At 45.7% G+C, this 24,988-nt stretch overlaps 1 protein-coding gene across 1 annotated transcript in view; it reads left to right on the top strand.

Annotated features, from left to right (window-relative positions):
- CSMD2 (CUB and Sushi multiple domains 2) overlaps positions 1 to 24,988 on the top strand; it is a 590,718-nt gene that overhangs the window by 339,014 nt on the left and 226,716 nt on the right. Inside the window, exon 14 of the mRNA XM_034645185.1 lies at positions 2,002 to 2,184. Coding sequence (XP_034501076.1) covers positions 2,002 to 2,184 — 183 coding nt within the window. The remainder of the gene's footprint in view (positions 1 to 2,001; positions 2,185 to 24,988) is intronic.

The following is a 24,988-nucleotide window of genomic DNA, read 5'->3' as shown; positions in this document are numbered from 1 at the left end:
TGAATCCCACTTGTTCCTTTCACCTGCTGGCTCTTGCACAGCCTTCAGGCCTCAGCATAGACATCACCTCCTCCTAGAAGCCTTCCCTGATGCCAGGGCTGGGACTGGGCTGAGATGAGAGAGGCATGTGCCTTGGACGTAAATTGTAAAGGAGTTGCTGAAATGCTCAATAATTAAGTTAAATAATTTAATGCGGTATTTTTTTAAAACCAAGATTAACGCAAAATATCTGTGATAAAAATAACATTTTTTTTTTAAATTTATTTATTTATTTGACAGAGATAGAGACAGCCAGTGAGAGAGGGAACACAGGCAGGGGGAGTGGGAGAGGAAGAAGCAGGCTCATAGAGGAGGAGCCTGATGTGGGGCTCGATTCCATAACGCCGGGATCACGCCCTGAGCCGAAGGCAGACGCTTAACCGTTGTGCCACCCAGGCGCCCCTAAAAATAACATTTTAAATAACAAGAGGCTCTGAAGGCCAGGACGAGAGTGAGGCCAGAGAAGTAAGTCACACAAGTGCTGGGTCAGTTCTGGTCTTTAAGTTCTGATGCTGTTCTGATTTATATGCATTAGTTTTGATTTTCTAAAAATATTGCATTAATATATTATTTGTCTTGATTGCTGAGTTTTTGGTGTCCCCTAAAATTCTCTGCTAAAGTTTAGTGTCTTGCTCCCCATAACCTCACCTTCCCAATCTTAGTTAGGTGCTCCTTCTAGATGCCTACACACACACACACACACACACACACACACACACACACACACTTCCAGCCATAGAATGCCTTGTCTGCCAGCTCTCAGCAGAGAGCTGGGGGCCCTGGTTTTGGGGTAACACGAATGTGACAGTCAGGAGCACATGCATATAAGGCAGTGCATGGGGCTAGCCCGAGCAGCCCACAGAAACCCACCAGTTGTGGTAAGAAGGATTTTGCCGCATCATCCCTTTTAGGGTCACACAGCACTTTTGGGGACTGTGCCTCCTGCTGGCTCATTATGGTGTCTACAGCAAAGGCAGGGTCCCTTTGGCCTGACAAACCTGGGAAGGTATCCAACAAACTTCCCCGATTACTCCAGCTGCCTCCCTTCCAAATCACAGGACCTCACTGTCCTCCCTTTACCATCTGCCACTAAATCCATTACTCCCTGTCTTTCCTTCAGGAGGCCCTCCTCTCCTCTTCTCCTTCCACCCTACCCCCTGCCCTCCCCTTTCCTTCATCTCTCACAGCACCAAGCACAGGGCTGCTGGAAGTGGGGGTGACTCCAGAGGAAACTCCAAGGACTTGGCCAGGACAGACTCCTTTCCTGAAGCATCCAGGGCCTAATTGCCTCTCCCACGAGGCCGCCAGCCTGTTGTGCCCCCTGGCGTCTGGGCCCCCGAGCTGTCTCAGGGAACCCCCTCCATGTGCGACTTGCGTGGTTGAATCAAACGAACTTTAAAAGCATACTCAGTGAGCCACTTGTTTCGTTTTACCTGCACCATCTCAAATTGAATTTAAAAAACCTTTGTGAAAGTGCTTCCATGTCAGAAGGCAGCGAATATTGATTCTCACTTAATCTCTGGTTTGGGGAATGGCAGGCAGCAAAGCCGCCTCATTTCATGCTTGTCTTTGCCGCTCAGGAATGGACTGAGCTGAAGGTCTATCTGGTCGTCTGAATACAGAGGCAAGTTCAGTAAGCTCCCGACTGAGATTCGTGAGCTCCGGGGACAGGTATCTCGCAGAGGACGGAGACCCACCTTCACTGAGTGAAAATATCCAGGCCCCTCGAGTAGTCTGGGTGGACCCAGAATCTCAGGCATATTATTGGCTGGAAGGCCCCTTGATCCTGGGGTGCGGCTTTAAACGGGACACTGCAGGATTTCTCATGAAAGGTCCTACCTGTGTCACTCTGGGCACTGAGTTGAGGCGGAGGGGCGGCAGAGCATGTAACATGGACCTCCTGCTCCAAGAGAGGTAGGAAGTCACCTTTTGTCTCTGTTTTCTCTTCTTCCTGTCTTTCAGAGATCGAGCAGGGCAGCTGTGGTGATCCTGGCATCCCTGCCTACGGCCGGAGGGAAGGCTCCCGGTTCCACCACGGTGACACACTCAAGTTTGAGTGCCAGCCTGCCTTTGAGCTGGTGGGGCAGAAGGCAATCACGTGCCAAAAGAATAACCAGTGGTCGGCTAAGAAGCCAGGCTGCGTGTGTAAGTGAGCGGGGAGGAGGCCTCTTCGGGTTCTCTGCCAAGAGGCAGGGGGCCCCGTTTGCTAGCTAACCCAGGGCCCTGTTCTTGGGAACCATGGAGGTCATAACAGTAGCTTCACTCGTTGGTTTCTTCTGTTCCTCCCAACATTACTGGTCGGGTCCTTGTCTTTGGCAGTAACGTAGACTATAGCACTGGGAGTGACTCCTCTTGACTTCTCGGGGCCTTCTTAAATGCCATCCTGCCCTCCCCGGTGATCCTTGAGAGCAAGGTAGAGGCCACTGGGGCCTGGTCCACCAGGCTCTGACCCAGACATTTGTTCCTCACCCTTGTTGCCACAGGCGACACCATACAATCAAGCCAGGGTGGAAGGGACGAGCCGGTTTGTAAGATCGTAGACTCTGGACCAGCCTCTGGGGACAGTGGGAAACCATGGTCTTGGCAGGGTATGAGGAGTTTCCTCAGATTGCTTCTTCTTGGACTGGAGTCAGGGAGGGATGGGGGATCAAGCTGTCTTTGGATTACTATTCCTTTGGAGTGCCCATCCAATAGCAATAACAAGGAGGCCCTTCTTCCTTCCTCTGGGTGGGATGACGATACATTCCGGCGAAAATAGTACTTTAAGTCCTGGGCCCGGTGAGATTGGCAAGTGTGAGGGGCTGTGTGCACCAGAAGGAGGAGCCCACTTGGTCTCTGTTGAGAAGTCAAAGGTTCCAGCCTCTCTGGGCTACCACCTCTTCTTCCCCCAACCTTCGCCACCCTACCTTCTCCATCTCTTTCCATCTGCTGCTCTCAGCAGAGGGCAGAAACCTGACCCTCTGATCATTTCTCCGACCACAGTGGGCTTCTTGGGGTCTCCAGGTGCTACAGACTAGAGTGGCCACCTGGGGCTAGGGTGGGGAAAATAGCCTGGGGGCTACAAGGGAACATCAGTGAGGACTAAGACTTTGGCGTGTGAGTTGGTGAGTTGGGTCATACCTTTTCAAACCAAAAAATCACTTTGTTTTGAAAAAGCATTTGTGATGACTTGTGAGTTTATGCAAAGGCTCTTGCAGAGGCTTAAAGAAAAAATCGCTCTTAGATATACACCCTTGTGGCGAAAAGATAAAATTGCATGAAATCTGCCCATCTCTGCGGCTGGATGTGGTTCGAATATTGTGCCCAACAGTGTTAGCCTCGTAGCACCCTGGGAGACAAGGGGACTGGGGCCAGGAGGGGCAGGGGACACTGGCACAGAGCAGCCCACAGCAAGCAGGAACAAAGGCCCGAGGTGGTGGTTGGAGGCAGGGCCTCAGAAGACAAAGGTGTAAACTATGGGAGTCCCAGGTATTGTGGGGGATTTATCTTTGAAATCCATTAGATAAAACAAGGCAGGGAGAACTGGAAGAGGGTCAGGTCTCTGGGGCAGAGAGCTGGTGGGAATGAAGTGGGTAGCAAAGCCAGCCAGCTTCTTAGGACAGGATAAAGTTTCCTGCCTCACAAGCTGAGAGATGCAAGTAGCAGAATATTACCTGAGGGCTGTCACTTGAGTCCTCCAAGAATTTACTTGACCCTGTGGTCCTGAGGAAGGGTTTTAGGAAATCTTTCTAGAACCTTCCATAAGAGCAGAGGGCCACAAGTGCTGCGAGGCTGGCTGCCTCCAGTGAGCTGGGCACTGCTCACGAACAGCTGAGAAGAAACAAAGACAGAGCTGTTCTGGCAAGTGTGGAGCAGTCCTCTCTGTGGCTTAAAATAAGGAAGAGGAGCCTGAGGCTTATTGATGAGAACTGTGAAGCAGGCACGCTGGGGGGGCCAGTACAGCATTGCATCTTCTGGGTGATTCTGGGATGTAGGGGGCCGGCATCCCCAAGGCACTCCCATTGCTCAGGTTTTTTTCTGGTGATTTGGGTGTAACCAGACACAGCTTGAGTCTCAGGGATGCTGGCTTCAGTGAAGGAGGCCAGAGAGAGCCAGCTTTCCCATGCCTTTGCACCACACAGCAAGGTCGTGTTCCTATTCCATGAATCAAAGGAGCGCCATCTGTCAGCTCCCTACTGAGTACCCAGCCCCTAGGGTCCTGGGCTTTGCCCTCAGGGTACTCACAGTCTAACTGGGGGTGAGAGATGGCGCTCAGAAACCCTGGTACATGGAGATAGCTTTGTTTCTCGGTCCTGGCTCCGCATCATGACAAGGGCTTGGCATCCTCTCGCTGGATTTTGGTTTACTAATCTATCCGGTAGGGTAGCATTCCGTTCTGGCTCCCCAAATCCTAAGCCTCAATGATCTTATTTATAGAACAAGATAACTATGGCATGAACAGTCCTCACTGCCCACAGCGAATGCTTGGAAACAACTACTTAAAGTGGGTCATTGACGGAGCAGGTCATATACTTTGCTTGAGGAATATGTTAAACTGGGGTTCTGACCCTGACCCCAGATCAAATGTATCATAGTGGGTGGTCACTAGGAAAGGGCCAACAGCTATAGGCATCCGTAAAAATATAAAAGAATACAATCTCTGTATTTTATAAGTAGAGATAAATGTACATACAAAAGCACCTCCTGCAAGAGTCGGTATAAATGCCCTAAATTTTCCCACACGTTAGTGACAATGAATATTAGTACAATATTTAGCAGACAAACTATTCTTCCCTTCTTAGGATTTAGAAGGGGATTGGAAAAATATTTTAATGATTCAAATTTCTACGAACAATTGTCCAAAGAAGTGCAAAGTGGTGCATTGTTCTTCTCTCGAAACATTTTCTTCAAAACAGCTCTTTACTCGGAAATTGCCCTGCCGAGACTACACAAACACACTCTTTCCTTCGTGTTCCCAAACATTTTCTGCAGCAAGCCGACTTCAGAATCATTTCATTGGCTTTTGAGCTGCCCTCACAGTAGTAAATGCTCGGTAGATGGTCTTTTTTCATCTAGGTTTTAAAGAAGATGATGTTTCTTGCAGTGAAAAGCATTTTGAAAGAAAAGATGGAGCCAGCTGCTTTCCTCTCACTGTCTCCCTCCCTTGGTTAATTCACATCTCCAGGGATTGCTGCTCAGAATCAGCTGGAAGTAGTACTATTTTCCATCCATCCGACAGTATTTCCGGAGTGTCTTCCCTGGGCTAAGCACCGCGTGTTAGATGTCGAGCTATGCAATCGCTGCCTGGGAAATGTGCTCACCCTGGTGTCCTGGTGGGCTCACTCTGTCCGGGATGCGCATGCTCTTCCCTCTCCCAGCTCTGCCCATTCCACCCCATTCCTTGTGGAAGAACAGAGAGCCCTTCCCATACCTCTGTGTCTGGTTATTCCTCCATCACAAGAGCTGCAACAGGAGGGAAGAGGCAAAGAAAGGGATAAAGAAAAGGGGGGTAATCAGAAGGGGGAATGAAACATGAGAGACTACGGACTATGAGAAACAAACTGAAGACTTCAGAGGGGAGGGGGTGGGGGAAGGGGATAGACTGGTGATGGGTAGTAAGGAGGGCACGTATTGCATGCTGCACTGGGTGTTATACGCAACTAATGAAGCATCAAACTTTACATCGGAATCTGGGGATGTACTGTATGGTGATTAACATAATATAATAAAATAAAATTTAAAAAAAAAAGAAACTACAAAGTGACATAAATTGAAAAAGAACTAAATTAACCTTTCATAAATAAAAAACATGGTAATCAAAATTTAAAAATCACTAGATCAATTTAAGAGATTAGTCACAGATGAAAAGAAAATCAATAAAACAATTGGACATTTAAAAAAAAAAAAAAGGAGGGAAGAGGCAAATAACTCTGATGGCGGTATGCGGATACTTGATGCTTTGTTGACAGGCTAGCGGAATGCTTCACACTTCACAAGGAAGCCAGGAAACCAATTATCAGTCCATTAGCAGCCACTTTCCAAAGAAGTTTCAAAACAGGCTTCACCAGAGATATGCCAAGACTTCACAAGCACAGGCTTTCTTTCGCCATTTTGTAAACCATCTGGAGAAGGTGTGAACCCTAATTGCTCAGCTCCAAATGTATATGGGTATATGTGTGAAATGTGAAGACAGGGACCCCTGGGATGGATACAGTGTAAGTTGGGAATCAGCAGCCAAACCTTGAGAGACCAAGGGAGGGAGAAGCGGGTCCTTGGGTGCCCAAAGAAAATGTCACAGAGGATACAGGGCTTAAGCTGGGCCTTGAAGGGTTGACAGGTAAAGGAGGGTGTTCCACACAGGTATGCTGCGGGAAATGGTCCTCTCCTATACCCTCCTGTCCTTCCCCCCGCCCCGAGTCTCCCCGTTAACCCCCACACATTATCTGCAAAGAAGTGGCTGGGGTCCTAGGGTCATCCAGATTCTCAACATCAGCACTACTGACATTTTGGACCAGGTAATTCTTTTGGTGGAGGAGGGCAGCCATGNCCCCCCCCGCCCTTCACTGGACACACCCACATACACACATTATCTGCAAAGAAGTGGCTGGGGTCCTAGGGTCATCCAGATTCTCAACATCAGCACTACTGACATTTTGGACCAGGTAATTCTTTTGGTGGAGGAGGGCAGCCATGCACTGTTTGAGCCACATCCCTGTTCTGTACCCACTAGAAGCCAGTGGCACACACACACCCTTCTTGCGGCCAGTTGTGACGACCAAAATGTCTCCCTATTGGACATTGCCAAATATCCCCAGCGAGAAAAGCCACCCAAGATTGTGACCCACCAGTCTAGGGTACTCTAGACTTACCAATTTGAAAGATGAAGAAATCTGTGTTTTTGCATTTTAAGGGAGGCTCTGATTGAAGTCTATAGGATTGTAGCAGTGAGAAAGCTTGGGGTAAAGGAGGATGCCGTTATTAAATGCTTTATGTCATTTGGGAAGATAATGAATCTTCCCGACAACTTTATGGCATATTTTCTCTCATTTTACCGATGAAAACCGAGTTCAAGGAGACGAGGTGACTAGCTCAGAGGTTATAGAACCACTGGGGGTTGGGCTGGAGTTTGAAGTGTTCATTGACAGAGCAGGCTCCTACTCCAAACCCTGTACTCTCTCCACTGTGCCAGATTTCCAGAATCCAAGGGCTCATTTGCAGCAGGAAGGACAAGGAAGGCTTAGGACAAAAATACTAGCCCAGAGTACAGGCAAACTGTTGGCTGACTTCCCCTCATGAAGTATCAGATTGACAAGCATTAAACAAATTCATGAAGGCTGGGCCCATGACCCTTGTTGGAACTGTATGAATGCTGTATGCCAATGTGCAATATACCGGCGCCCAAGCATTTCCCTAATCTTTACTTTTTCTCATTCCTTCTACGCATCCATTTATCCATCCATCTTTGATTTATTGAACACCTACTGTATCCAGACTCAGCTGCATAAGAATGTATGGCTGTTCCTTGTTCCTGGTCAAATTGTAACCTGAAGGGCCTCTGGGGATGATCTTACTCATCTGGAGGTAGGGTTGAAGGGGAGATCTCTTAGTGCCTAGCCTTATATAATGTGCTAAAACTCTTTCAGGAAGTATCTGGAGCTCAAAGGTCAAAACTTAGCCCAGGCTCTTGATATATTCTAATTTTTAAAAAGTTTAAATAAATCTAAAAGTTTAAACAAAATACTCTTCATTTCACTTCTTTAAACCAAAACCAATTTCAACCTTGGCCATTCTTTTTTGACTCTTACCCATGTGCACGCATATTACGTGTGGTTTTAATCAAAGCGAACGTATCAGCTCACATTCTGTGTTTCACAGTTCACATTATGTTGCATATCTTACCATGTTGCTACATGCCTTTCATACTTTCTGTTCTTGGTATCTATGGAATATTCTGTTTAGTGGGTGGAGCCATGACTTAGTCAAACCGTCCTGTTCAATTATTTTACATAAGGCTGTAATGAACGTCCTCGTGCAAGTGGCTGTTTTCTTTCTTCTCTTGAACTATAATTCCCTGGGATAGATTTCCAGGAGTGAGGTTATCAGGCCAGAGTATGAACATTGTTATGACTCTTGACGTATGCTCTTATATTGGTCCCCCAAAACTTGTGCCAGTTCATAATGCCAATAACAAAAGCGATATAATTAAGAATATGATTCATATACTATGCAGCCTTCCCACGCAGAAACATAGCATATCTCTTTCATGTTCCTCTGCTTTCACTTTTCTAGATGTCACAACTTTGTGGTTTTCTTCAAATAGATCGTATAACATATTGCTTGCAACCTTCATCTGCATCGCCAAACCCCAAGTATTTGTGTGCTCTTATAAAATTGTTAATTTAATAAGTATAAGTTGAATACATCCCCACCAGCACACCCTTGTCAACTTCCGTAAGATGCCAAAAGTTATGATGAGTGCTGTGAATCCAGAGATGGATTGGACACGGCCCTTGACCTCAAAGAACTTGCTCTGATGTGGCGAGAGAAATTAAAGGGGGGCTCTTGCACTTCAAAATTTAGTTTTTCGACTAGGAAGCTTCGGTGATACAGACGCATTTAGGATCCAATAAAAGAGTCATTATTTTATTTAACACATTTGTGCTGAGTGCCTGTGATGGGGCAGGTGTCATGGTGGATGCCGAACAGGGGAACAACAGCATTGCTATGAGAACAGTGAGGCCTGAAAGATAGGAGGACAAAGTTGTGCTCCTATTGGAACAGGGACATCCAAGGGAGAGCACTGCGTCCTGAGAGAAGCCATGGGGTTTGGGCCTCTGCAACAGGGGGGTATTCAATGGATTCATTGGTGCACACCTGTGCACACATGCAGGCACCGCCCATCTGGGTCCTTGGTTCACAGGGGTTCCTATAGCGGTCGGCCGCTGCCAGTGTATGTGAATGGAAGAGGGGAGGTGGGGTCCAGGGGAGCAGGGCCTGGAGAGACACTGCTGGGCTCCCCCGGGCTAGAGGCAGGTCTCTGGTGGGCCAAGGGGTATGAAAGTGATGTGGGGATTTCCAACACAGGATCCAAGACAGAGACTCCAGGCCTGGCTTTTCTCCAGCCAGCCCAGTTCCAGTCCTGTCTAGAGGGGACAGGAGCCCTTGCTATTCATGATCCCCGTGTGGCGATCCCCGTGTGGCAACGGCCTGCACTGAGGTGTGCTTACGAGAGTGTCATGCTGACATTTTCCTTCACAGTTTGAAGGCGCTCTTTGTCCATTGTGGTGAGAAACTCTGTGGTATTTGGTATACATAGTTCCCCAATCTCTTGTTTTCCTTCTTCTTCTATTTTATTTATTTTATTTTATTTTTGCTATTTTGCATTGTACACTTGTTTTATGTAGACAAACCTTCAATATTTGTGATTTCTTTTCAGCGCTGACAGAGTTATCATTCTGCCACAGATCTGAGAAGCGGTTTGTTCTATTTTTGGTTATTTGTCAGTAATTTGATTTTTTAAAAAATATAATTTGTTAATCCATCTGGAGTTTATTTAGATGGATGTAGAATGTATGGTCCAAACTATTAAGCAGTTTCCCAACACAATGTATTAAGCAATTCATTTCCCTTTTGATTTGAGGGAAATGAATTATTTTATCACGTACCGAATCCTCACATGCAGTTAAGTCTGTTTCTTGAGACACCACTTTGTTCTGCTGCTGTGTTTCTATCTTAGCACTGGCATTGAATAATTTTAATTGTTGTTTTATAATATGTTCTAATATCTGGCAGAGCTGGAAACTACCCCTTCCTCCCTTAATTATTTTCTCTTTCAGAAATGTTCATTGTTATTCTCATCTGTTTGTTGTTCAAGATTAATTTTAGAATCATTTTGTCAGAGTAAAAAAAAAAATCCTATTGGGATTTTGTGTGTGCGCTCCTATTAAACCATAAATTAACTTGAGGAAAATAGGCATTTTTATAATACACAGCCTTCCCATCCAGAAACATGGCATGTCACTCTTTTTGTTCATCTACTTTCATTTTTCTAAATATAACAGCTTTGTGGTTTTCTTCATATAGGTCACATACATTGCTTGCTACCTTTATTTTTAAATAGGCAGGTGCTTTTTTCACTCCCCTCCCACCTCGACCTCAATGCCCCGTGCACAGGTGAAGCCTGTCCCTTTTTGCTTCTTCTCTATAGCTGAACCCTGACTTTCCCTGTAAATATATACTCCCAGATTTTCCAGGACAAGAACAATTTCAAACATCCTTTCCTTTGGCCCAGAAAATATGATTGCAATAGCTAGACTCTTTGGAAATTGCCTTTTTCAAATGTTTGGAGCCAGAATTGGGATCAGCTGAGGTTTGAAAGCATCAGCCTCAGTGTGGGGCATAATATTCCTGGGCACTGCTTGTGATCAGGGGCAAGGGGCTCTAACAAGGGCTGTGTGAGCATCCTCTGCTGACGTAATGTTCTGCTCAGTTCTCTAGGCTTCCTTAAGGGCCTCACTAGACCACAGGTGGCCCCGGAGTGAAGCAGGGAGCCTGGGGATTGCTTTGGTCCAAAGTTGGATTTCAGGCCAATTCCTAGAAATGAAAGCCAGCATGTGAGGTTCGGGGGCCTCCTTCCTCTGTTACCCAGTCCTCAAGAACCCAGACACTGAAGACCTGGTGCTATGCAGAGGGGTTTTTTTTGAGGGGGCGGTACCTGCTTTGTACAAGGGCCTCCAGTAATCCAGAGGAGTCTTTCCCTTGGATGACATCCTGCTGGGAGGAGGGGAGCATCTGTGTCTGTCCCTGCACTGGGGAAGAGACACTGCAGTTCTGGCAGGGAAGCATGGGGACCACAGGGGGAGCCTGGGGAGGGTAAGCCAGGACTGAGGAAGGCCAGGGCTGGGAGAAATGACCCTGGACAAAGGGATGGCTCATAAGGGTGGCTGCCACCATTTCCTATCAGAACTTCTTAAGAAGTAGATTCAGCACTTGTCCTACCAGGCCAATGTGGGTTATATGTCACTTATTCCCTTTACTCCTTTTTTTTTTTTTAATTTTATTTTATTATATTGTGTTAATCACCATACAGTACATCCCCAGATTCCGATGTAAAGTTTGATGCTTCATTAGTTGCGTATAACACCCAGTGCACCATGCAATACGTGCCCTCCCTACTACCCATCACCAGGCTATCCCCTTCCCCCACCCCCTCCCCTCTGAAGTCCTCAGTTTGACTCCTAAACAGGTAGATATTAGTGGAAGAAGGCAGTTTCTGGGCTGAATCAAGTCCTCACCAAGGAGAAGGACGTCTGCCCCTGCAGCGTACCCTGTCCCAGCCAGAGACTACAGTACTAGAAAGGGCCTTCCTTACAACAGGGCCTGGAGAAGAAACCAAGAGCCAGAACAGAAGCCCAGTCTCTAGGCAGGGGCACACATGTGGGACAGAGGTGACAGGAGGGTCCTGAAAGTCCTGGGCATATGGGTGTGCTGGACTCCTCATGAGCCCACCAGATGCTGACTGGAGCCATGCTCAGACCTCACCCCACCAGTTTGAGGGCATGGGCTTTCCCATGACCGTGAGGCATGTCTGGGCCTGGGCTCAGGATCTGGCTATGAGAACTGAGCCCACGGAATGAATATCATCAGCAGATCTGAGCAGGGTCCAATCAAGCAACAATGAAGGGATGGGCTTTGCAAAGGAGGCTTCCAGCATGTTCAAAGAAGTAGAGTCAACACTCCCTAACAGGCCAATGTGGGTCACAAACATCACTTATTATCACTTTATTTTTAAATAGATATTTTATGGGGAAAGGAGGTGTCCTTCGTGGCCCTGCCCAGTCTCAAATGGGCCCAAATGTAGCTAATCATTAGAATCACTCAGGCTTTTTATTTTTTTTTATTATGTTATGTAAGTCACATACAGTACATCATTAGCTTTTGACGTAGTGTTCCATGGTTCATTGTTTGCATATAACACCCAGCGCTCCATGCAACACATGCCCTCCTTAGTACCCATCACCGGGCTAACCCATCCCCCATCCCCCATCCCTCTGAAACCCTCAGTTTGTTTCCCGTAGTCCATAGTCTCTCATGGTTTGTCTCCCCTTCTTCATTTTTCTCTTCCTTCTCCTAATGTTTCCCTGCTAGTCCTTATATTCCACAAATAAGTGAAACCATATGATAATTGTCTTTCTCTGATTGACTTATTTCACTTAGCATAATCTCCTCCAGTACTATCCATGTTGATGCAAATGTTGGACAATCATCCTTTCTGATGGCTGAGTAATATTCCGTTGTGTATAATATGGGCCACATCTTCTCTATCCATTCGTCTGCTGAAGGGCATCTTGTCTCCTTCCACAGTTTTGCTATTGTGGACATTGCTGCTATGAACATTGGGGTGCATATGGCCCTTTTTTTTGCTACATCTGTGTCTTTGGTGTAAATACCCAGTAGTGCAATTGCTGGGTCATAGGGTAGCTCTATTTTTAACTTTTTGAAGAACATCCACACTGTTTTCCAAAGTGGCTGTACCAACTTGCATTCCCACCAACAGTGTAAGAGGGATCCCCTTTCTCCACATCCTCTCCAACATTTGTTGCTTCTTGCCTTGTCAATTTTTGCTATTCTAACTGGTGTAAGGTGGTATCTCAGTGTGATTTTGATGTGAATTTCCCTGATGGCTAATGATGTTGAACTTCTCAAACTCAACACCCAAAAAACAAATAATCAAGTCAAAAAATGGGCAGAAGATATCAACACTTTTCCAAAGAAGTCATACGAATGACTAACAGACACCTGAAAAAATGTTCAAAGCCTTTTTAAAATACAGAATCTTCATCCCCAGAAATTCTGATTCAGCAGGTCTGGGATGGGTCCCAGGCATTGTGGTTCTAAAAGCTTCCTGGGGGATCTAGATGCTAAGTCAGCTCTGTGAGCCACTAATATGGAACTCCTACTGTGTGCCATTGTTTGCAGGGGAGTTTTAAATCCTTACTAAGGGGTTTGGTCCCCCAACAAGATGGCAGTCTCTTGAGGCATGGGGTGACATGTGTGGCCATATGTTGTTGTCATGAGACTCACCAGCCTGAGGCTGCCATAACTTATAATGCCAGTCATCATGATGGCAGTAACCTCCTGGCACCCAAGAAATGTTGACCTCCACGTTGATATCCCAGTGAAGAATGGGATGCAAAGTCCAGTCCTCTGAACATTACAACTTGATGCTGTTGTTGCCTGCCTCTTGTTCATTTGAATGCAGCAAAATATGACTGGGAGCAGCTGCTGCCCACCGGGCATTGTGCTCAGCCCTGGGAGAGTAACGGGGATGATTCTAGCATGGCTCTTGCCCTCTAAGAGCTCATAGTCTAGTGAATGCGATAAGCACGTATTTGTATTATAAAGCAGTCTTCAAATTATTACAATAATAGATGTAGCCACAAAGTGCCCCAGAATGTAAAGGAAGAAAAATTTATCCCAATTGAAAGATTCTCAGAAGACTTCTTGGAGGATCGTAGCACAGGCAGAATTTCAGCCCAGTCCCACTCAGGAGTCTATCCAGAACCAAAGTGCGAACACAGCTGAGTATAGGGCCCAGTACAAATGCTATATCCCTGCAACTAATAGTCCTAGTCCAAGGACTTTTAGGACCATCGCTACCTGGGTGAAACAAGGCTGGGAAAACTGACCCAGCTTTAGGGGTCTAACCCTGGACTGTGACCTCTGCTTATAGTGGGGGTGGTGTATATCTGCCATTCTCACTTCAGTTTTCACCTGTGGGATCGTAGCTAAAAGGTTCTTCTCTCTGTAAAATATCCGAAGTTACGTGTATGCTAAGTGTGTTATTACTGCAGACCATGCTTTCTCCATGTTTGCCTAAGAGAACTGTGGAGGAAACCCCGAGTTTCACCAGGGAGGACCTGTTTTCACAGCTGCTGGCTAAGAGCCAGGGCTTGAAGCTCTGCTGGGACTCCTCCTCCATTCTGTGAGCCTCATTCTATGAGACGTGGTCATAATTACGTTGCTATCAGCCCTGGGTGTTTTGGGTGTCATTGGGCTCTGTGGTTCCTGGGGAAAGTACCACTCACTTTTTTCTGGAGCTTGGTTTTCTAGGATAGTCTTGGACTACCCCTCTTGGGTTTATAGGCCCTTCCTCCAGTCCTTTTGTACAAAGGCAATATTCTGGCAACCTCAGGGAAGATGGGCCAAGAACAGTACTGCTGCCATCGGCTGTTTAACTCCCATCTTGCTCTGGGAGTTAGGTAAGACTCTCCCATAGTCCTAAAGGTAGCTCTCTCAGTCCAGCCGTAAACTCCCCTGGGTCCTTGTGGATTTCTGTGGAGGGAAATCCAAACATACTTCCTTATGATTGTAGTAAGCAGCCTCTAAGTGTTCTTTCCCAGTCTTCAATGGGTGGTAGTCTGAGGTATGACTGGGCTTTGGGTGGCCAGGACCATGGCTGGTTCCAGACTCCTGGGTGAAGATGCTTTGCTGAACAGCCTTAGAAAAGATGGCGAGGCTCTCTGACAGGGCTCAGATGAAGAGCACAGGCCCTGCGGGCCCCAAAGTATAATCCCAAGAGTGCCTTCTGAGCTGTTGAAGATGTAGTCTGCACCCTTTCTTCAATTCCCCTTCCCCGTTAGGGAAGGCTGGGGCTCTTGGGCTGTGTCACACCAACATAATTTTTTCTCCAGAGAATACCTGTGTTTGGCTGGCTGACCAGGATAATAATCTGCTGGAGCTGACCCCCTCAGTTGACTGAGATCTGCTCCTGTGGCAAAGAAAGAACCCTATGAGTATCATTCAGGGATCCCAGGGTCTGGGCATGGGCAGCTGAGGGATCTCACAACAGTGAGACGCACCTTTGCTTGGCACTCAAGGAAGACTGGTTCATTGAGCCATCCACTATTCACCCCTCATGGCACAGCTCATCGGAGTCCCAGACAAAACTCAAGACTGACAGAATATATAATACTCAGGTATAGATCTCTTCAGCACCAGGTCCCGCCTTGTAGCTGATAGACTATGTCACCTTTTACAAGTTGGTCTTCACACACAAGGTCGCACCACGCATAGTTAGCAACCAAGCCCTCAGTCATTCCTGCAAATGAATTTTGTCAGAATCTTATGGATTTGGAGTTACCCACTCACTCACTTGAGGAGAAGAGGGACTAAGGACCAGAGAGCAAACCTCGGTCTGGAGTCTTGCTTGGTTGAGCAATGGGCTGTGCTAGGGGAGGGGTGGGGAGACACCTCTCCTGCTGCCTCGGTGGGCTGGCTGAGACTCGGAGAGAGGCTAACCAGGAGCATGTGTGGAGACACAGCCATCGGCAGCAGAGGTGGGAAATGCCTCATTTCAAACTCAACAAAAATTGATTTTGTACCTCCCGCATGCCCAGGTATGGTGCTGCACTCAGCGCCTTCAGAAGCATCATCACAGTGAATCTTCACAGCAGAGGTGTGATTTAGAAGTTATTAGTCCAATTTTTATACATGTGGAAACAAAGTCAGTGAAGAAGTAGCTTCCCACCCGCCCCCAAAAAGGTAAATAACTAGTAAGTGAAAGATAACAGGCAAACCCAAATTTTTCAGGATTCACATTTGTTCCAATTTGGGGGTACTGGCTTGGCTGTGTATATTTTTCAAAGAATTTATGGTCTATTTTCAAGATAAAACCTGAGCTCTAAGAGTATAGACTCAGCCTCTTCCCAGGAGTGCAGAGCAGGGACTTTCCTCATGCTTTGTTCCATAAGGTTCTAGACCTGTCCTGGGAGCTGGTGGCAGCAGTCCTCAGCCAGCAGCTAAGGAGTACATCAGACCCCAGTTCAGAGCCTGGCTTTGAATAGGGTCTAAAGCTAGGATAAGCGCCAGGAATGGTTTGGGTGGGCATTATTCCAGAGGTGTGGCGAAAAGCAATCATGGCCGCAGGTGGGTAATTGCAAGAGCTGAACAGGAGTGGCGTTGTCTGTTTAGGCCAAGAACTTAGCCAACCTCTAAAGAGGTACAGGGAACAGGGTCTGGTTGTGGGAGGCAAGAATTTGGCAATTGTCAGAACCCCACCAGTGAGCTTCAGTTTAAAATTCCAGCTCCTGAAGGAGATTGGATGGTGAATGGGGAGCTTGAGGCAGAAGCCACCCCCTCAAGATAAAGGGGACTCTTGCAGAGGGAAATAAAAGTACCGTGAGTCGGGTGACCATACATGTAGATTTGTTTGGGACAATTCCAGTTTATATCTTGTGTCCTAAAGGAATTAATAGTATTTTCAAAAGCGTCCCAACTTGGGCAATGTATTACGTGACTACTCGAACTATGACCCAGCAGACTGTATGCCAAGAAAGGGATTGAGCCTCAGCTGAATGTTTTGGATGCTGAGGGAGATCTCTGAGCCCAAGGTCTGTGAAGCATGATGTGACTGACTCCTTCTTACCCCTCCCCTCATCCCACGCCGCTTGCCCCCGCACTTACGCTGCCCAGATTCATTGGCCCTCTTTCAGATCCTCAGAGTCTCTAAACTCCTTCCTACCCCAGTGCCTTTGCACTTTGCAGTTCACCATGTTGGAATGCTCGTGGGGTGCCTGGGTCCTTCTCATCACCTGTTAGCTGCCACCTCCCCAGAGAAGCCTTCTCTAACCACCTTATGCAAAAGACAGTCCTTCACTTTCTGAGTTCTTCATATCCCTTTTCATAGTGTATTAATCAACTTGTGCTGTGGCATCAACAGTCCAAAAATCTCAGTGGACTGCAACAACAGACATTTATTTCTCATTCGTATCCCATGAGGGCTGTAGGTCAGTTACAGCTCTGTGGGACTTGGCTGGGCTCTACATAGCCTCTCATTCTGAGACCCAGGCTGAAGGACCAGTCTGTACATAAAGCATTCTGTTCTCGTGGCAGAAGGCAGAAGCTCAAGAAGATAGGGCAAAGCCGTTAGCAGGCACTGAGTGAGATGAGCCTGGTGTATGGACTCCATGACTACAGCCAGGAAGGATAAATGAAAGGCAGGAGGGACCCACACCACTCAAGAGATATGATGCTTAACAGCGTTTTCCAAGTGGAGAGGAGGAGAGAACATTCCAGAGAGGAAATAAGACCTGGGCAAGACATGGAGTTAGCCTTGCCCATTAGTAGGGCTGTGAGTCATCTAATACAGCTGGGATGTAGGATGCAGTGGGGGAGTGGGAGGGCCTTAGGTCTCTGAGGGTCTTTTGTGCCCTTTTGAGAAGTTTGGGTTTTATCCTCTGTGCAATAAGGAGTATTTAAAGAGGTCCAGGAAAGGATGTAACATCATGAGAATTGGTGATTTATGATATTCACTCTGGAGCCACTACAGAGAATGGATTCAGAGGGAGTGAACTTTGAAGCCAAGAAACCAGGTAGACTATTGCAGCAGGAAGAGGGCCTTAACTTAACGGGCGTGATGGGGATGTGACAAGTACAAGAGATTTTGAAGAGATAGAATCAACCAAAGTTAGTGACTGATTGGATATGGGAGTGAGGGAGAAGGAGTTGATATATTTTGCTTAGGTAACTGGGTGTTGTCATTCATAGAGATAAGGTATGAGGGAGGCTTAGGAAAACAGATAAAGAGTTCAATTTTGGACATGCATTTGAGATGCCAGTGGGATCCCCAGTAGAGATGTACGTCAGCTGGTTCCCTCCCCAGTCTGCTGTGTGCAGGAGGACCCGGGCTGCTGGAATTTACTTGGAGGCAATGGCATAAAGCAGTAGTGGCTGGGTAGTGAGAAGAGAAAAGCCCATCATGGAGTGATGACAGGGATGAAACATTTGCTGACACCAGGGAATATTCCAGACCCTAGAATCTAGAAGAACCAGGTTTGGGAAAGAAGATTTCGGAGTTCAATGTTAGACATATTTAGCTTAATTCGCTGGGACAAAATCCAAACTCCTTTTCATGGTCTGAAAGCCCTTTGCCATCCTCTTCATGTCATCTCCCATTCCTAGTTGCTCCGGGGTTCACCTTGCTCCTGCCACAGTGCTCCCCCTTCTGTCCCTCACCTACACCAAGCTCATTCCCTCCGTCTGCAGTGGTCTTCCCTTGCGGTGGCTGGCTCCTTGCTCACGCAGACCATCTCTGACCTCCTCATTGGAAGTAGGCCACCCCCACTATATTCGCTTTTTCCCTTCTCCCAGGCTTATATGCTATTACAGTGTCAACTTCATGAGAGCTGAGGGCTTGCTTCTCTGCCTTGTTGGTTGCCAAGCCAGACCCCCATACCTGGAGCGGTGTTTGACACACAGCAGGTGCTCCAGTGACCCTCAGACAAGGTGGAGACATTGCAAAGGCCACAGTTTATATACAGGTCTAGGGCTTGGAAGAGTGGTCTGTCCTGGGGGCATACATTGAAGAGTCATGTGTGCGGTGGGGTGCCCTAGAGAGGACGTGAGCTAGGAGAAGACAACCCTAAAATTGGTCCCTTCATGTTCCACAATGTGGATGTCAGGTAGAGGAGGAAAGCTGTCAGATGACTGCAAAGGGGCATCAGAGCCAGAGGTGGGAAAAGTGAGTGGGTGTGATGGAGGACAGAATGGACATGGTTCAGGAATTAGGGGGACATCAGCTCTGTTGAAGACCCTGTTCATCTAACTCAGGACACCAGCGCCCCAATCTTGCCTGCCTGGGAGGTGGGGATTGGACCAAACAAAAAAAAAAAAGAAAAAAGGAATGCAAAACTAAGGGTACAATTCATGGCATGTGGTTTGGATTGCATCCAGTATGAATTTAAGAGGTCATATCGTGTGCTTGGGAAATACATGGCCAGCATTGCCCACTGACCCCTAATGCTCTCTTTGGAATGTGGGAGTTTCTGTAGACATCCTCAGTGTTCTCAAAGAGAACCACATCTTAACCTAATCTCCTTTAGGATAAGGATGAGCCCTGCGGGGGATGGGGGTGGGAGCAGTTTCACCCCTCCTGCGTGTAACCTTGGAGAACCTCTCACAGCTTCCGCAGCCCCAGTGAAGTTCAGTGAGAACTTTGGCCAGGCTCCGGCGCCAGAGATGATGTTAAGATAACTCTGATGAACACGAACAGACACTGAGCTTCTGAGCAGGAGGCCAAAGACATTCAAGGGTGGGTCTGTGAAGCCTCTGCTTCCAGCTCAGCTATAGCATTCGTCAGCAGAGCTGCCTCACTGTACTGGTCCAGGGACCCACAATGAAGCAAGAAAGACCTGATGGGGCCTCTCCTGCTTGGGTGAGCACTGCTGCAACCAGGCAAACGGCGCTGCTGCAGCATCCGGGGCGCCCGGCTCGCTGGAGCTGCGGCAGCGCCTAGCCACCCATCTGTGCTCAGGTCAGCCTGCTGCTCGCTTCTCCGTGGAAGCTGTGCCCTCGCCGCTCCACTCAGACCCAGGAGCAGCCTCTGCCCACGCCTGGCACTGGAGCGTGACCTGGCCTCCCACCTGGCAGGCTGGCAACAGCCCCCACCTTGCAAACACCAAAGACACCCAGCCTGCAGATTATACTCCTTCCCATCCTTCTCTCCTGTATAATGGAGATGTTCACTCCTCTCTCCCATCAAAAAGCAGTCCCCCTGTAGATCATACATCCCTTTTAGGCTCTAAAGCAGGGACCTATGAACACCTTCGAACTCACAGGAAGAAATGCAATGCGGTGCACACACACCTGCACTAATCAAAGCGTACGATTTACAAACAACACTTGCCTTCACTACTTGCAGTGTGCTCAGATAATTTCCATTCTCTTCCTTTTTTTCCTTTTTTCTCTTTTTTCTCTTAGCAGCTAACTCAATCCCACCACATCACTTCCACGACCAGTGATTAATGGACTGTTTCAAAAATCTCACTATAGCGTCTCCTCAGTCTTCCCACCTTCTCAGGAACCTTATGCCTTGTGTGTAATCCGTCCTCCTTTTTCTGTCTCTGCAGCCTCTCCGCGTCTGCCGAGTCCTGCCCATCACCACTGAAATTTCCCCTGGTCTCTCTTAACTTAGAAGTATAGCTCTTTCTTCACACCCCACATCATCTTGCCCGTTCTCTAATGCTCCCTTTTCCACACAGACTTCCTTGACAAGATGGCCTCCCTGCTGCATCCATTCCTCAGCTCCTGCTCCCTTGTTGCCTGCCTACTCTGACCTCTGTGTCCCCCACTTGCAGAGACGCTCGCACCAGAGTCACCGATGACCTCTTGTTACTAAAACCCAAAGGGTGGCTTTCTGCCCTCCTCAGCTGCTCCACTGTGTTTCGGAACAGATAGTCCCTCCTTCTAGAAACCACTCTCCTGTCTTTCCTCCTACCTCGGCTGCTTGGTCTCCATCTGCCCTGCCAGCTTCTTTCCGTTCTCTTGCAAAGTTCCATGCTGTCTGTTTTTCCTTTGCCAACTTGAAAGCTCTGTTGTTTGACGTTTCTATTTTCCAATAATATTGTACATTTCCCACATCTCTGTTGACCAGCTTTATTCTTCTGTTAGTGGCCTCTTAATTTCCTTGGCCCATATTTCTATTTTGAGTATTTTTTTATTGAATTATCATTCTGTATATGGTAAACGTAGTAAATATTTAACTGTAATAACCTGCAAATATTTCCTCTCCACTTGCTCCTCAGTATTGAGGTTTTGTTTATGGTGATTTTTTAAAATCCAAAAGTTTCTCATTTCTGTAGTTAAAAATATCATTCCCCACATGATTTCTAACTTTGGTGTAATGCTGAGAAAGTCCTTCTCCACCTCTGAGATTATACAAAGATTCCTTATATTTTTTTCTAGTAGTTCTGTGGTACGTTGAGTGAGGTATGAATCTATTTTTTCCACAGCTGGTTAGCCATTTGTCCCAGCATCCTTTATTGACCCATCCACCTTTGCCCTGCCAATGTGAAAAGCCCCCTTCATCATATACTAAATTTTTAGATGTCCGTGTCTGTTTCTGAACTTTTCTTTTTTGGCTCCATTTCTCTCTCATTTGAAGCTAATATAATACAGATTTTACTATTGCAGCTTTAGAACATGTTTTAATATCTGAGTGGGCAAGGCCTCCTTACAATGGGAGAAAGTAGGTGTCATGGCTGAGAGCTTGGGCTCTGGAACCAGGCCGACTAGGTTCATATCCCAGCCCGTCAACCGCATGCAGTGTGACTGGGGGCAGGTTACTTGAACACCTGGTCTCAGCTTCTGCATCTGTAAAATGTGGATAATAGTGTCTACCTCAGAGGGTTGTTGTAAGGGACTGCTGTCACCTCATACATATTACTCATCTCTTTAAGGAGACATTGGCTCTTTTCACCTGTTTATTCCAACGGATGGATCTTACAATTGTTTTAAGTTTCAGAAAAAAAAATTGGTGTGAGCTGTGCCTGGAGTTATGTTCAATGTATACAACTATTTGAGGATAATTGTCATTTTAATAATATGAACTTGTCATCCAGAAAAATAGTGCATCTCTCATTTTTAAATTTTCTTCTCTGCCTATCAGTAAAGTTTTGTTGTTTTCATTATATAAGCTGTGTTTATTCGTTGTTGTAGGGCCGAATTTGATTTGCTAACACTTTGCATATGGGATTTCTTTTTACACTGTGGGTATGTTGGTGTGTGAGTAGGTGGGTGTGAATATGTGTATCATATATACTGTTTTATGGGAGTATTTGTATCAAAATTAATTTAAATAGCATGGCTATTATGGTTTGTTTAAAGTTTTAAAGCTCTAGCCACAAAACCACCTACTCCTTAAGTACATTCCAGTTTTCTTATGTTTTTCTCTTCACACAAGTTTGGTAATTCAGAATTTCCTAGGAAATTCTGTTTTGTCAAGATTTCAAATTTATTAATATATTACACATACTATTCTTTTTGTAATTGACTTATTGCCTTAATTTTACTATCCTATATGTATATGTACCTTCTCTCTTTTTATTTCTTGAGTAGACCAGTGAGAAGTTTCTTATTTATGGGACTTTTCCATTATTTTTTTCTATTTTTTCTTTTCTAAGTTTATTCTCCCTTCTCTCCTTGATCTTGTTCAGTTATTCTGTCTGTAACTTCTGAGTTTAAACATTCATTTCACTTATTTCTCTGCAATTTAATAATGAATGAGGCTATGAATTTTCTATGAAATACAGCTTTGACCTGATATCATCATCGTTCTTTTAACTAGTCTGTATTGACAGACTTCATTACCTTTTTGAACTCAAGAACTTATTTAAGTGATTTAGGGACTCTCCTGTATTCTTTTAATACCGATTTCCAGTTCATTTGCACTGTGAACAGAGAATGGGCCCCCAATTTTTTGCTTCGTGGAGATGTTTATGGAGATTTCCTTCTATCCTAAGATAAAATCCATTTCTGTAATATTCCATGGGTATTGGAAAGAGGGTGTGCTCCTTGTCGGAAGGCCACTCAGTTTCATGTAACACTTACACGCGCATAGTGTTTTTTTTTTTGTTTTTTTTTTTTTTTTTTTTTTCCCCTTCCTTTATTTTTTTTTTTTAATTTTATTTTATTATATTGTGTTAATCACCATACAGTACATCCCCAGATTCCGATGTAAAGTTTGATGCTTCATTAGTTGCGTATAACACCCAGTGCACCATGCAATACGTGCCCTCCCTACTACCCATCACCAGGCTATCCCCTTCCCCCACCCCCTCCCCTCTGAAGTCCTCAGTTTGCCTCTCACAGTCCATAGTCTCTCATGTTTCATTCCCCCCTCTGATTACCCCCCTTTTCTTTATCCCTTTCTTCCCCTACCGATCCTCCTAGTTCTTATGTTCCATAGATGAGAGAAATCATATGATAATTGTCTTTCTCTGCTTGACTTATTTCACTTAGCATTATCTCCTCCAGTGCCGTCCATGTTGCAGCAAATGTTGAGAATTCGTTCTTTCTGATAGCTGAGTAATATTCCATTGTATATATGGACCACAGCTTCTTAATCCAGTCATCTGTTGAAGGGCATCTCGGCTCCTTCCATGATTTGGCTATTGTGGACAATGCAGCTATGAACATTGGGGTGCATATGGCCCTTCTCTTTACTACGTCTGTATCTTTGGGGTAAACACCCAGTAGTGCAATGGCTGGGTCATAGGGTAGTTCAATTTTTAACTTTTTAAGGGACCTCCACACTGTTTTCCAGAGTGGCTGTACCAACTTGCATTCCCACCAACAATGTAGGAGGGATCCCCTTTCTCCACATCCTCTCCAACAATTGTTGTTTCTTGCCTTGTCTATCTTTGCCATTCTAACTGGCGTAAGGTGGTATCTCAGTGTGGTTTTGATTTGAATTTCCCTGATGGCTAATGATTTTGAACATTTTTTCATGTGTCTGTTAGCCATTTGTATGTCTTCATTGGAAAAGTGTCTGTTCATATCTTCTGCCCATTTTATGATTTGTTTATTTGTTTCTCGTGTATTGAGTTTGAGAAGTTCTTTGTAGATCTTGGATACCAGTCCTTTATCTGTGGTGTCCTTTGCAAATATATTCTCCCATTCCGTGGGCTGTCTCTTAGTTTTTTTGACTGTTTCCTTGGCTGTGCAGAAGCTCTTTATCCTGATAAAGTCCCATAAGTTCATTTTATCTTTTATTTCTCTTGCCTTTGGAGATGTGTCGTGAAAAAGGTTGCTCTGGCCGATGTCATAGAAGTTGTTGCCTATGTTCTCCTCTAGAATTTTGATGGATTCCTGTCTCACATTGAGGTCTTTCATCCATTTGGAGTTTATTTTTGTGTATGGTGTGAGAGAGTGGTCAAGTTTCATTCTTTTGCATGTAGCTGTCCAATTTTCCCAGCACCATTTATTGAAGAGACTGTCTTTTTTCCACCGGATGTTTTTTCCTGCTTTATCAAAGATTAGTTGCCCAAAGAGCCGAGGGTCCATTTCTGGGTTCTCTATTCTGTTCCATTGGTCGATGTGTCTGTTTTTGTGCCAGTACCATGCTGTCTTTGTGATCACAGCTTTGTAGTACAGCTCGAAATCCGGCATTGTGATGCCCCCAGCTTTGTTTTTCCTTTTCAACAGTTCCTTGGAGATTCGGGGCCTTTTCTGGTTCCATACAAATTTAAGGACTATTTGTTCCAGTTCTTTGAAAAATGTCCTCGGTATTTTGATCGGGATAGCATTGAAAGTGTAGATTGCTCTGGGTAGTATGGACATTTTAACTATGTTAATTCTTCCAATCCATGAGCATGGAATATTTTTCCATCTTTTTATGTCTTCCTCAATATCTTTCAAAAGTGATCTATAGTTTCTAGCATATAGGTCCTTTACGTCTCTGGTTAAGTTAATTCCAAGGTAACGCATGGTTTTTGGTGTTATTGTAAATGGGATGGATTCCCTAATTTCTCTTTCTTCAGTCTCGTTATTCGTGTATAGAAATGCAACTGATTTCTGGGCATTGATTTTGTATCCTGCCACCTTACTGAATTGTTCTATAACTTCTAATAGTTTGGGAGTGGATTCCTTTGGGTTTTCCATATAGAGTATCATGTCATCTGCAAAGAGAGACAGTTTGACTTCTTCTTTGCCGATTTGGATACCTTTGATCCCTTTTTGTCTTCTGATTGCTGTTGCAAGGACTTCTAGTACTATGTTGAATAATAGTGGCGAGAGTGGGCATCCTTGTCGTGTTCCTGATCTTAAGGGAAAGGCTTCCAGCTTTTCCCCATTGAGAATAATGCTTGCAGTAGGCTTTTCATAGATGGCTTTTATGAGATTGAGAAATGTACCCTCTATTCCTACACTCTGAAGGGTTTTAATCAGGAAAGGATGCTGTATTTTGTCAAATGCTTTTTCTGCATCAATTGAGAGGATCATATGGTTCTTGAGTCTTTTCTTGTTGATATGATGTATCACATTGATTGATTTGCGAGTGTTGAACCATGCTTGCATCCCAGGTATGAATCCCACTTGGTCATGATGGATAATCCTTTTAATGTACTGTTGGATTCTATTAGCAAGGATCTTGTTGAGGATTTTGGCATCCATATTCATTAGAGAAATCGGTCTG

This window comes from Ailuropoda melanoleuca, chromosome 2 (genome assembly GCF_002007445.2).
Source record: "Ailuropoda melanoleuca isolate Jingjing chromosome 2, ASM200744v2, whole genome shotgun sequence".
NCBI classification, from domain to species: domain Eukaryota; kingdom Metazoa; phylum Chordata; class Mammalia; order Carnivora; family Ursidae; genus Ailuropoda; species Ailuropoda melanoleuca.
This window is presented reverse-complemented; position numbering and strand designations above follow the sequence as displayed.